At 47.4% G+C, this 11,975-nt stretch overlaps 1 protein-coding gene and 1 long non-coding RNA gene across 2 annotated transcripts in view; one reads left to right on the forward strand and one right to left on the reverse strand.

Moving 5' to 3' along the window:
- The window catches only part of LOC116461958 (uncharacterized), a 29,113-nt gene extending 24,452 nt beyond the window's left edge, over positions 1 to 4,661 (forward strand). The window contains exon 3 of the long non-coding RNA XR_004246214.1: positions 1,662 to 4,661. This is a non-coding gene — a long non-coding RNA (uncharacterized LOC116461958). The remainder of the gene's footprint in view (positions 1 to 1,661) is intronic.
- The window catches only part of LOXL2 (lysyl oxidase like 2), a 68,200-nt gene extending 61,234 nt beyond the window's left edge, over positions 1 to 6,966 (reverse strand). The window contains exon 1 of the mRNA XM_032144052.2: positions 6,557 to 6,966. Within this exon, the coding sequence (XP_031999943.1) occupies positions 6,557 to 6,914 (358 nt within the window). The 5' untranslated portion in view covers positions 6,915 to 6,966. The remainder of the gene's footprint in view (positions 1 to 6,556) is intronic.
- Positions 6,967 to 11,975: the final 5,009 nt, after the last annotated feature.

Consider the following 11,975-nt stretch of genomic DNA (forward strand, 5'->3'; position numbering starts at 1 on the left):
TGCCTCACTTGCACTAAGTAGAGAATTCAGTGTGCAAAGTGCTAGAGGGTGAACCACAGTGAAACACCACCTCACACCCTTAGGATGGCTACTATCAAAAAAACAGAAAATGGGCCAGGCAGTGGCTCACGCCTGTAATCCCAGCACTTTGGGAGGCCGAGGCAGGTGGATCACGAGATCAGCACATCGAGACCATCCTGGCCAACATGGTGAAACCCTGTCTCTACTAAAATACAAAAAATTAGACAGGCGAGGTGGCACGTGCCTGTAATCCTAGCTACTCGGGAGGCTGAGGCAGGAGAATCGCTTGAACCCAGGAGACAGAGGTTGCAGTGAGCTGAGATCACACCACTGCACTCCAGCCTGGTGACAGGGCAAGACTCTGTCTCAAAAACAAAACAAACAAAAAAAACAGAAAATGACAGTGCTGACAAGGGTGTGGAAACTTGAACCCTTGTGCACTGTTGATGGGAATGCAAAATCGTGCAGCTGCTATAGAAAACAATACGGTGTTTCCTTAAAAAATTAAAAATAAAATTACCATATGATCCGCAAAAGAATTGAAAACAGGGTCTCTGAGAGATATCTACACACCTGTGTTCATAACAGTATTATTCGCAATAGCCAAGAGGTGGAAGCAACCCAAGTGGCCATTAACAAAATGTGGCCTATCCATACAATGGAATATTAGCCTTCAGAAGGGAGGAAACTCTGAAACCTGCTGCAATATGGATTCATAAAGACATATGCTAAGTGAAATAAGCCCATCCCAAAAGACAAATATTGTATGGGGTATCTAGAGGAGTCAAATTCATTGAAACAGAAAGTAGAGTGGTGGCTGCCAGGGCCTGGGATGAGAAAGAAATGAAGGTGGTGGTTTAATCGGCACAGAGTTTCAGTTTTGCAAAATGGAAAAGTTCTGGTGATGATGGTTGCACAACAATGTGAATATACTTAACACTACTGAACTGTACACTTAAAAATGTTTAAGGTTGGGCTGGGCACAGTTCACACCTGTAATCTTAATACTTCGGGAGGCCAAGGCGGGAGGCTCATTCAAGCTCAGGAGTTCGAGACCAGCCTGGGCAATATAGCGAGACCTCGTCTCTACTAAAAATCAAAACATTTAGCTGAGTGTGGTGGCGCATGCCTGTAGTCCCAGCTATTCAGGAGGCTGAGGTGGGAGAATTGCTTGAGCCCAGAAGGTTGAGGCTGCAGTGAGCTGTGACTCTGCCATTGCATTCCAGCCTGGGTGACAGTGAGACCCTGTCTCTAGAAAAAAATCTAGAAAGTTAAGGTGGTAAATTTTATGTGATGTACATTTTGCCATAATTTTAATTATAAAGTGCTAGAGGGTTTTCAAATAGTGATTTTTATAAGAGCCACTGCAAAATGAAAGAAAACAAATCTAAACCTCTCATTTTTCTCACAGCTCCTTTTAGGAGTCTAGAGCAGCAGACATAGTCAAACGAACCTGGGTTCAAGTTCCATCTGCCACACACTGGGGCACTGTGTGATGCGGTCAACTACCTCACCACACCTGCTTCTCATTTCTAAAGCCAAAATAATGACGCCGAGCAAACAGGTTGCCATGGAGACTCAATGAGGTAATGTATGTGCCTGGTACGCTTTCAACCTCCCTTTCCCCTTCCTTCTTCCAGTCCGTCAGAAAAACAATGCATTCTACTGCTTCCACGATGTAAGAGAAAAGCAAATAAAAACATTCCCATTGGAGAGATTGGAAAACCAAGGAGAGAAACGGAGGCTCTTCAAGGTTGAGAAGGACCCCAGGGCCAGTCTCCTGATGTCCAGGCCCTGCTGAAACGTGTCTGTTCTCACGGCTGCTGGTCAGGGCTCAAACGACAGCACCTTGGATCCATTGTGGAGAACAAAGAGCTAATTGAAAACATCTGGGCTGAGGTTTTCCAACTGGCTTCTCAATTTGGCCTGGTTTCCAAGCAGTCAAGCTCCACTGAAACATACACTCCCTAATCGATTGCTGTCTCAACAACAAACCAATGTTTGTCTTGCTAAGTACTAGCAACAGAAAAGACCCTCCACGTTCTAAGCGGAATGTTCTGTCGCAAAACTGCTGAAGTGACAGAGATGGTGAAAAGCAGTGGCACCCTATTCCATCTGCAGTGAGAGAAACCCCCCTCGCTAAGGACCTGGAAGTCGACCAGTGCATCATCAAAGGAACTGAGAACAGCTGCAAACCAGAGACCCTACAGAGCCTGCCCCAAAGAGCTGCTCTCTTATGAATCTTCCATGGACCCCCAATAATCTTCCATGGACCCCTTCCACATATGCTTGGTCAATTTCTACTTAGATGGCAGATATGTGAATTTGTACTTAGCCCAAGGCAGCCTCACCATGCGTGGTATACTCATTTGGCCCGATTTCATAACAAAAATGTTTTTGTTTTTTGAGACAGTGTCTCACTCTGTTGCTCAGGCTGGAGTGCAGTGGTGCAATCGTAGCTCACTGCACCTTCCGCCTCCCAGGTTCAAGCAATTCTCCCACCTCAGCCTCCCAAGTAGCTGGGACCAAAGGCGCATGCCACCATGCCCAGCTAATTTTTGTATTTTTTGGTAGAGACGGTATTTCACCATGATGGCCAGGCTGGTCTCGAACTCCTGACCTCAGGTGATCCGCCTGCCTCAGCCTCCCAAAGTGCTGGGATGACAGGCATGAGACACTGCAAAGGGCCCTTTTTTTTTTTCCTCTACAGGCTTAGTGCTTATTAACTAGACTACTCCGATTCCAATGCAACCAGCTTCTGGGTCTGCCTGCTGGAAAGCAGGGTGGTTCTAGGTACAATCCAGTAGATGCCTCCTCAGAGCTGCCAGGAAAGCCATGTCTTTGGGACACAAGATGAGAGTCAAACTTTGGACACAAGAAAGCCATTCAATCAGAAGTCAAATTTTATCTTACTCTTTCCTTCCAATGCCTCTCCTGATGAAAGAAGAGATAAATATATATATACAAGTTAACAGATCATTAGGAAGGTACAAATCATAAATGAAATTCCGTTGGAATGCCAGAGCCCAGGACAATGGAAATTATTCAAGTTACACTCTGTGGGGTCACAAATGGGTGCAGTGGGTCACGCCTGTAATCCTAGCACTGTGGGAGGCCAAGGTGGGCACATCACTTGAGGCCAAGAGTTTGAGATCAGCCTGGCGGACATGGCAAAACCCCGTCTCTACTAAAAATACAATTTAAAAAATCAGCTGGGCCTAGTGGTGCACACCTGTAATCCCAGCTACTGGGGGGCTGAGGTGGGAGGATCACTTGAACTCAGGAGGTGAAGGTTGCAGTCAGCCTAGATCCCACCACTGCACTCCAGCCTGGGTGATAAAGCAACACTCTGTCTCAAAGAAAAGAAAAAAACCTGTGGGGTTACAATGTAGTTATCGCTGGCTTCGTCGCTGTGGTCTAAAGAATGAGGGATGTGACTGGGAATAAATAGCCTTAGCCTCCTGATTCTGAAGACAGGTGAAGGAGAGCAACCACCTTAGCTTCAGCTGCTATAACCTCGAACAGGGGTTGAGAAACAGGACAGCTGCTCCCTCCAGAACTCCCTAAAAGGGCCTGTGGTTTACCTGAGCTCAGAGATGATTTGGGAGAACAGTCTGTGGACAGGCCAGGCTAGAAAACGCAGAACGTCCCTGGTGCCCTCCCTGGTTTCATTACTCCAGCCTGAAGTTTAGAGGAGCTTGAGGGGTCCTGGAGAGGCAGCCTTATCCACAGTCTGGCCGGCACGTTAAGCCCCTAAGCCCCACCGGAGCAAGCCCTGGGTGCTGGCCACGTTCTGTACTCACTATACCAAGAACTGTTTTGCCAACTCTTTTTCCCATCCTGCCAAATCAAAATGAATCAATTAGCTAATATTCACTGAGTGCCCACCATGTACCCAGTGATAAAGATCTGGACTGATGCTGGTGAAATTCAAATACATTTAGATGTAAAAAGATCTCTCATGTCATAAACCGAGCACCCACTTCACGTAAGCAGCTTAACTCGTAAAGCCTTGAACACAAGACAGGGTTCTTTTTTTTTTTTTTTTCAAGCATCTGTTTCTTCCTCCTCTCTTTGACGTTATTCCTTTTATAACCCTTGATGGTTTCCATGTCCACAAAGATGACCTTTCCAGTACTCCTGGTCTGTTCGTTAATACACCTCCTCTCTCAGGGACTGTCCTCCATCCTGCTCCAGCCGCTGTCCCATGGTCATAGCTCAGGTCTCTCATTACCAGAGATTGCACCCCTCAATCTACATTTCCCCTTTCCTGCTCTGCACCCACACACAGCTCCCTTCATCTTTTAGTAAACTTCTTGTATCTCCATCTGAACAGAGACCCGCAATCCAGTGATCACAGCAGCTATGCACAATCCTTCAACTTCTCCACTTATTACCACCCTTCTTACCCAGCACAGTTTCCATGGACCACGAGTTTAATCCTTCCCTTTCATATTCCCTCCACTCCTTGGAACTTTTCACTCTTCACGACGCTTGGATGGCAAAGTCCCACCTGGGTAAAAACCTGTCTCCTACTACCCGATGCCTGCTCCTGATAGGGAAAAACCACAGCCCCCTTGTCTGACAACAGGTGTTTTAAATTGAGGTTGAAATCAAATTAAGTTGTCACTGGAAAAATACCCAGTCACTGGAAAGCATTTGTTATAAAATAATGAGTGTTGGAAAGCCTGGAATGGAAAACATGAATCTGAGGTTACCCCTGGATCGCTCAGCCAGCCGGATAAACAGAGATGTGGAAGTATCAGACGTTTGTTTAAAGAAGACAGGAAGTGGGTTCTAAAGCCCAGCATTTGCTAACTTCACTGCTGTGGCTCTTATCGCTGCTAGGGAGCCCAGAGTGAGCTGCAGAGAACATCTGACTCTGTGCTGTCTCCTGATCCAGTTACCCCAACAGGAAATTTTCAATTGCATGGAGGTGAGATGTGAATGAGATGGGACTTCCTTTCTCCTACAATTTCTAGAATAACAGAAAAGTTGGAAGGGAGGATAACAGTTATCAATTTCAATGACTCCCAAACCTGTCACTTTGCAGGCTTCCAAAAGAGACACAGTCCTGGGCTCCAGCCCAGACCTTTTAAACTAGATTACAGTGGGTTGAGGTCTGCGCTATTCTGTACTTTTAAGCTCCCTTGGGCAATTCTTAGGCAGTCAACATGGCATTAGCCCTTTAGTCCAGGACAGGAGTGTAGGCAGCTCTGTTTTAGTCCAGTAGCCAGACTTGTGCTGAGGTTTGGGCTACAGCTCAGCCGGGCGGGCGGGTGTGGGAGCTTCCTTTGCCTGGCTGACCCAGAGATAGGAAACTCTTAGCTCCTGGAAAAATGTTTAAAAAGAAACAATTCCCTCCACGCTTATCTCTTTCCTATTTGGGAACATACGCTGTCAGGGTTTCAGGAGTTCTTAGACAGCCCAACTTCCAGATGGGGAAAATGAGGCTGGAGAGGACATGCATTTTCCTACAAAGTGTGGTGTCAGAGGTCATTACAGACTGAGCTCTAGGTTCAGGGCTTCAAACTTGTCCTGCCTCAAAGCTGTTAAAGCAATTTTGGGGGTTTTTGTTTTGTTTTATTTTGTTTTTTGTTTTTTGAGATGGAGTCTCTCTCTGTCACCCAGGCTGGAGTGCAGTGGCGTGATCACGGCTCACTGCAGCCTCCGCCTCCCGGGTTCAAGCGATTTTTGTGCCTCAGCCTCCCGAGTAGCTGGGACTACAGACACTCGCCACCACGCCTGGCTAATTTTTGTATTTTTGGTAGAGATGGGGTTTCCCCATGTTAGCCAGGCTGGTCTCGAACTCCTGACCTCAAGTGATCTGCCCGCCTCAGTCTCCCAAAGTGCTGGGATTACAGGCATGAGCCACCATGCCTGGCCAGCTCTTAAAACAATTTTTAAAATAAATTAATAAATTTGAACCTCACAAGGGAGGAAAGAATAGGCTAACCAACGGTGAAAAACCCAAAGCATCTCTGTGTCTATCGTGACCAAGCCCGCAATAGCAGGTTAGTGTGAAAACGATTAACTCCACATGCCAGGAAGGTGGGGGGTGTCAGGGAACTCAAGCATGTAGGAGCCTTTGTGAGGAAGAGCCAAGAGGCTTTCCTAACAGGGAACGATTTGGAGTAAAGCGCAACTTCCCCTGGGCTGACGCAGCCCCCAGGCAGAGCACATGGGGTGGAGAGAGGAGCACAGGCCAATTTCACCCCCTACCTGGGGTCACCAACTGTCTTGGTTTTCCTGAGGTTTTCCCAGGATGTGAGACTTTCTATGCTAAAGCCAGGAAAGTCTAGGGCAAATCAGTATGGTTGGTCACCTACTGTGCCCCTCCTCAAGCCCCCCCCACCTCGCCTTCCTGCAGGGTGCAGCCTGAGTGGGCACAGAAGGATGCCAGTCCCTACATGGGCATCACCAAGAATGTACACTTCGCAGTGCATGCAGCCTCCTCTCCCAGGCTGACCTCAGGGAAGGCCGCTCCAGGCCTTGCCAGGTGACAGCACTCAGATCCAAAGCACAGAGCGTTTACCTTCCCCCTTGCCGTAGGAGGAGCTGGCAGTCCAGGACTTGGCCTCCACGTAGCCCAGCTCCCGGCAGACGACGTGGGCAGCATGGATGGAGAAGTCGTCATCGCACACGGTGCCCCACTGGCCGTCGTAGTACACCTCCACCCGGCCCTCGCTGTGCTTCCTCTTCTGCCCGGCCAGGCGCAGCTGAATCTTGGCCACGTTGGCGGGGGCCTGGGGCTGGTGATACTCGGGAGCCGGTTGCTGGAAGTACTCGGGGTAATGGGGCCAGCTGTCATACTGTGCCAGGCTCAGGGGGGACAGGAGGGCCAGCACAGCCAGGCAGCTGCAGAGGAGGTGGGAGCACAGAGGTCTCTCCATCCCTGTCTTCGAGCTGATGATCCCACGAAGGGGCCCTGCGCAGCTGGGAGGGACAGGCAGGGTACGGAAGCAGCAGGAGCTTTCTGGAAGAGAGGAGAGATGTGTTAGGATGGGAACATGGGCTTACGGAGACCTACAAAGAGAACCAGCGATTTCATACCCCTTGGCTTAATATGGAAAGCTCGTCCATTCTCGACGCCAATCCAGCCCCACTCCTACCTGACATTTCTGCCACGCAGGGCTGGGAGGTCCCACCTCCTTTACCTACTGCCTTGTCATCTCTATAGAATCCTTTTTCCAGTAGAGTTCCTGGCAGGGAACAGAGCACACTCCAACTTAATTTAAGGAGAGTTTTTTAAGACTACGGACATGCTGGCAGAGTTCTGCGGAACTAACAAAGGCTGAAGTCACACCCTAGGGCTGGCGACTTAAGGGGGCTGTGACCACCCTAGGCTTGAAGGGAGCCTGCGGGGGTAAGAACTGGAGACTGGCAGAGGAAGCTGTCTCTTAGGAGCTGCGGCCTTCACTGGAGGGTCTCAGAGCCAACCCATGGCAATGGCGGGGACGTGGGAGGGAGAATAAATACCTGACTCCCTTTCCTCCTGTCTTTGAATCATTCTGGTGCAAACCCAGCCCCCTCCAACTCGAAGCCACTGGCAAGGGAGCTGAGCCCATTGAGGGAGCCTGCATGGGCCGGCCTCCTGGAACATGGGGGCTGGTGGAGAAGGAGCGGGTCTGAAGGGGTGAGGGCAGGATGTTCAACACACCCACCCTCCATTAAATGAATAGCACCCCAAAACACTACAGGAGCATTTGCTAGATGAATTATAATTTTCCCGTCAGCTTTGAGGGCTGCAATGCTAAATGAGTTTTAAAATCCTCAAGGTCATGGTCATCGTATCTGGTGGAGCCTAACTCTAAGAATTCCCGAGTGAAATCATGTAGCAAGAGACCTCGTGTATCTTGGTCCTCCCGTAATTCAGAGAAAAGAGGAGACTATTTAAAAGGACCACACGTGTGTCTTGTGGAGAAAGATGCAGCGCCCCAAACCAGGATGAGCAGGTGGAAACTTAGGTGGGGGCATAAGGTATTTTATTTTAACCCTGTGCAGAGGAATACGCTAATCACATTCTTCTGGTCATAGCACACTACCTTTGAGGAAGGACTGGCTAACTTTCCTGCAGTCAGAGCTGTCCAGAGCTGCGCATGGAGGGATGATCTGCCTTGGAGAGAGGCAGTTCCGTGTCTGTTGGGTGACCAGCAGCGCTCAGTGCCCCAAAGTGGATGCTGGGGTGGAGATGTTAGAGCCTGGGGGACAGTCCGAACTGAGGCTTTTGGAAAGCTTTCTGATGTCACCAGAGAGCCAGCCATCCTCATTCTGTGACTAACAAACAAGGCCAGAAAGTGATGGAGCACTCCTGTGATAGCTCCTGACCAACTGACCAACGCACAGCCTGACCCCCTAGTAGTGTGGCTCTGAAGGGAATCGGTCCTGGCCACGCATCATTCCCATCAAAGCACATCTGCATCCTCAAGCTTACCTGTGTCTCACAAGAACCTTGGGGAATAGAAGAGGCAGGTATTATTAGGATTCTTATTTTACAACAAAATCAAGAACCAGAGAGGATTAGAGATTTTACCAGAGTTGCACAGTTAGTGCAAGCAAAGCCAGAACGAGTCACTCCCAATCTGCCATCCCATATAAAAAGTCCTGGTTCAGCTTGGATACAAAAGCCTTTATGTGTGGCACGCGCCTACCTTCCCTGCTTCGGTTCCCACGATGGTGTCTCCCTTCTCTCACCCCAGCCCTGCCCGTGGCACATGTCCCATCATATCAGCCTATAGCAGCCTCAGCTTTTGACACCTAGAACAACGCACCTCCATCCCCTCCCCTCCCCTCCAAATGGCACCTGGTGCAATCCTTCCTGTTCTTCACGGAGACCTTCCCAGGTCCTCCTATCAGATTGAATGTCTTTCTGCTTCCCTTCGACATCACATTTTGCTTGTGCTTTACACTGTTGTCATGTCTGGCTCTGCCACCGGACCCTCAGGCCCAAGGGACAGAAACCACCTCTTTGTCATTTCTGCTTAGCAACACATCTGCCTCTGGATGTGTCAGGCTACCTTGTAGTAAATAAAGCTTCCTGCCAAGAACAACTAGAAAAGGAAGGTAAAATATTAAAAACATATGTTCAAAGACATGAGAACGCTACCGAGGCAGCAAGGACTGAAGGAGCCAAGAATCCAGAGAGATGGGAAGGGCATTGAGGTGAGGCTCACATTTGTCTCTGCTTTTCCCTGGAGGATACTCGCCAATTCCACGGCAGTGATCAACAGGCTGAGAAGCTAAGCAAAGCTGCAGGCAGCCTCCAGGGACTGGGGAGACTGGGAGTTCAGAACCTGCCAAGGACAAAGGGACCTGTTAAATAGCTCCAGGCTCTCAGATGCATTCCTGAAGAGCTGCACTCTAGAAGCCAGGGCATAGGAAGGTCTGACATTTCCATAAATGGAATCCCAAAGAAGAGGAGAGAAAGGATGTGCAGAGGAAACAATGGAAGAAATAATGGCCTAGAATTTTCCAGAATGACAAAAGCCATCAAGCCCACACAGTGTAGTTTAAAAGGAAAACCACATCTGGGCACATTGAAATCCAGCAGAGAAGACAAGATAGAAAAATCTTAAACACAGGGTAGAAAAGCTGAGTTACCTTAGAAAGAGCAGCAGAAAGACTAACAGCTGGTCCCCTCAACACAAATAAGGAGACAAGACGTTAACAGCACAACACTTTCAAAGGGCAGAAAAAAATAAGTCTGCCTAGAATCTGTGCCCAGTGAAGAGAATGAAGGTAAAATAAGGACATCCCAGATAAACAAAAGAGGAGCGAGTCTGTCACCAGAATACCCACAAGACGGAAATGCTACAGGGAATTCTTTAGGCTAAAGGAAAAATCATCCCAGATGTCAGTAAGGAGGCGTAGGAAGGAATGAAGAGTATGAAGTGGGAAATGATGTAGGTAAATCTCAATGAAGATCGAGTGTATAAACCAGGAAAAATGTCCTGTGGGGTTTAAAATATATGTATGATTAAAATGCATGGCAACTGGCCGGGCGCAGTGGCTCACGCCTTTAATCCCAGCACTTTGGGAGGCCGAGGCGGGCGGATCACGAGGTCAGGAGATCGAGACCATCCTGGCTAACACGGTGAAACCCCGTCTCTACTAAAAATAACAAAAAATTAGCTGGGTGTGGTGGCAGGCACCTGTAGTCCCAGCTACTCGGGAGGCTGAGGCAGGAGAATGGCATGAACCCAGGAGGCAGAGCTTGCAGTGAGCCAAGATCACACCACTGCACTCCAGCTTGGGCAACAGAGCAAGACTGTCTCAAAAAAAAAAAAAAAAAACATGGCAAGCGTAGCACAAAAGGCAGGAAGGCAGTAAACGGAGCTCAAGTGGTTTGAGGTTCTTGTGTTGTCTGGGAAGTGGTAAAAGTACTATTGTCTATTACACTTTAGCAAGTCTAATAACTGCATGTTGTAATGTTTATAGGAATCATTGTAAGAACCATATACTAAAAGAAAAGTAGAACTAACAGGTTAATAAGGGGGTGGGGGGGAGAAATGGTAGAATTAAAAAATACTTGATTAATCCAAAATTGAAGCAATAAAACAGAGAAAAAGTAACATAAAACAATTTTACATATAGAAAAAATATTAGATGGTGGGTTTAAACTCCAATATATCAGTAATTACATTAGATAAAATAAATACTCCAATTAAAAGACAAAGATCATCAGAATGAATATAACAAAACAATTTAGCTTTACATTTCTTTTTTTTTTTTTTTTTGAGATGGAGTCTTGCTCTGTTGCCCAGGCTGGAGTGTGCAGTGGTGCGATTTCGGCTCACTGCAACCTCTGCCTCCTGGGTTCAAGTGATTCTCCCGCCTTAGCCCCCCAAGTAGCTGGGATTACAGGCATGTACCACCACACCTGGCTAATTTTTGTATTCTGAGTAGGGATGAGGTTTCACCATGTTGGCCAGGCTGGTCTCGAACTCCTGACCTCAAGTGATCCACCTGCCTCAGCCTCCCAAAGTGCTGGGATTACAGGTGTGAGCCACTGCGCCTAGCCCAATCCAGCTCTATATTTCTTAGAAGAGACACAGAGGCTTAATGTAAAAGGATGGAAACAGATATACCATGTGTACATTAGCCAGAGGGAAACTGGTACGAAGTCAGATCAACTTAAGGTCAACTTTAGATAAAGTTGACCTTAAGACAAGAAACATTACCAGAGACAAAAAGGGACAGTTTACGATAATGAAAGTCAATCCACCAGGATAATATGACCCTTCTAAATGTGTATGCATAGCTTCAATATATATAAAAGAAATATTGACAGAACTAAAAGGAAAACATAGATAGATTCATAATCAGAGTGGGAGATTTTTACACACCTCTGTCAGTAACGGATAGAAGAAAGACACAGAAAAATCCTGGCACTGAAGATGTGAATGACATAATTAACAAACTTAACCTAATTCACAAGTTTCTATAAACCGTACTAAGCAACTGCAGAAAGCAGCTATGCTCCAGGGACACATGGAAGATATAATGATATAAACATATTAAGATATTAAGATACAGTGATATTATGCAGAATATGTTGTTTGACTGCAGCAGAATTCAGCTATAAACCATTAATAAAAGAACAAGTAGAAAATCCCCAAATATTTGGGAATGTTGGATTTGGAAATCTATCATCATGCATCCCCATCCAGCTTACAGTACTAAACTGATTTATTCATTCAACAAGCATTCATTGAGCTCCTGCTATACCTTAGGCCCTGCTGGGAGTAGAGGTCTTCTTTCCCATGGAGCTGACTGCCTAGCTGGAGTTCACCTACAAGGTATCGATGATGGTTCATGGTCTGAACTACTGAGCCAGGGGGCACCTAACTTTGAATTCAGGAAGGTTTTCCTCTTCTACACTGCCTGGCAGGGTCTTGCCGTGTCACCCAGGCTGGAGTGCAGTGGTGCAATCATAGCTCACCACAGCCTCGACC

The sequence above is a fragment of the Hylobates moloch genome, unplaced genomic scaffold, assembly GCF_009828535.3.
Source record: "Hylobates moloch isolate HMO894 unplaced genomic scaffold, HMol_V3 SCAFFOLD_22, whole genome shotgun sequence".
NCBI lineage: Eukaryota > Metazoa > Chordata > Mammalia > Primates > Hylobatidae > Hylobates > Hylobates moloch.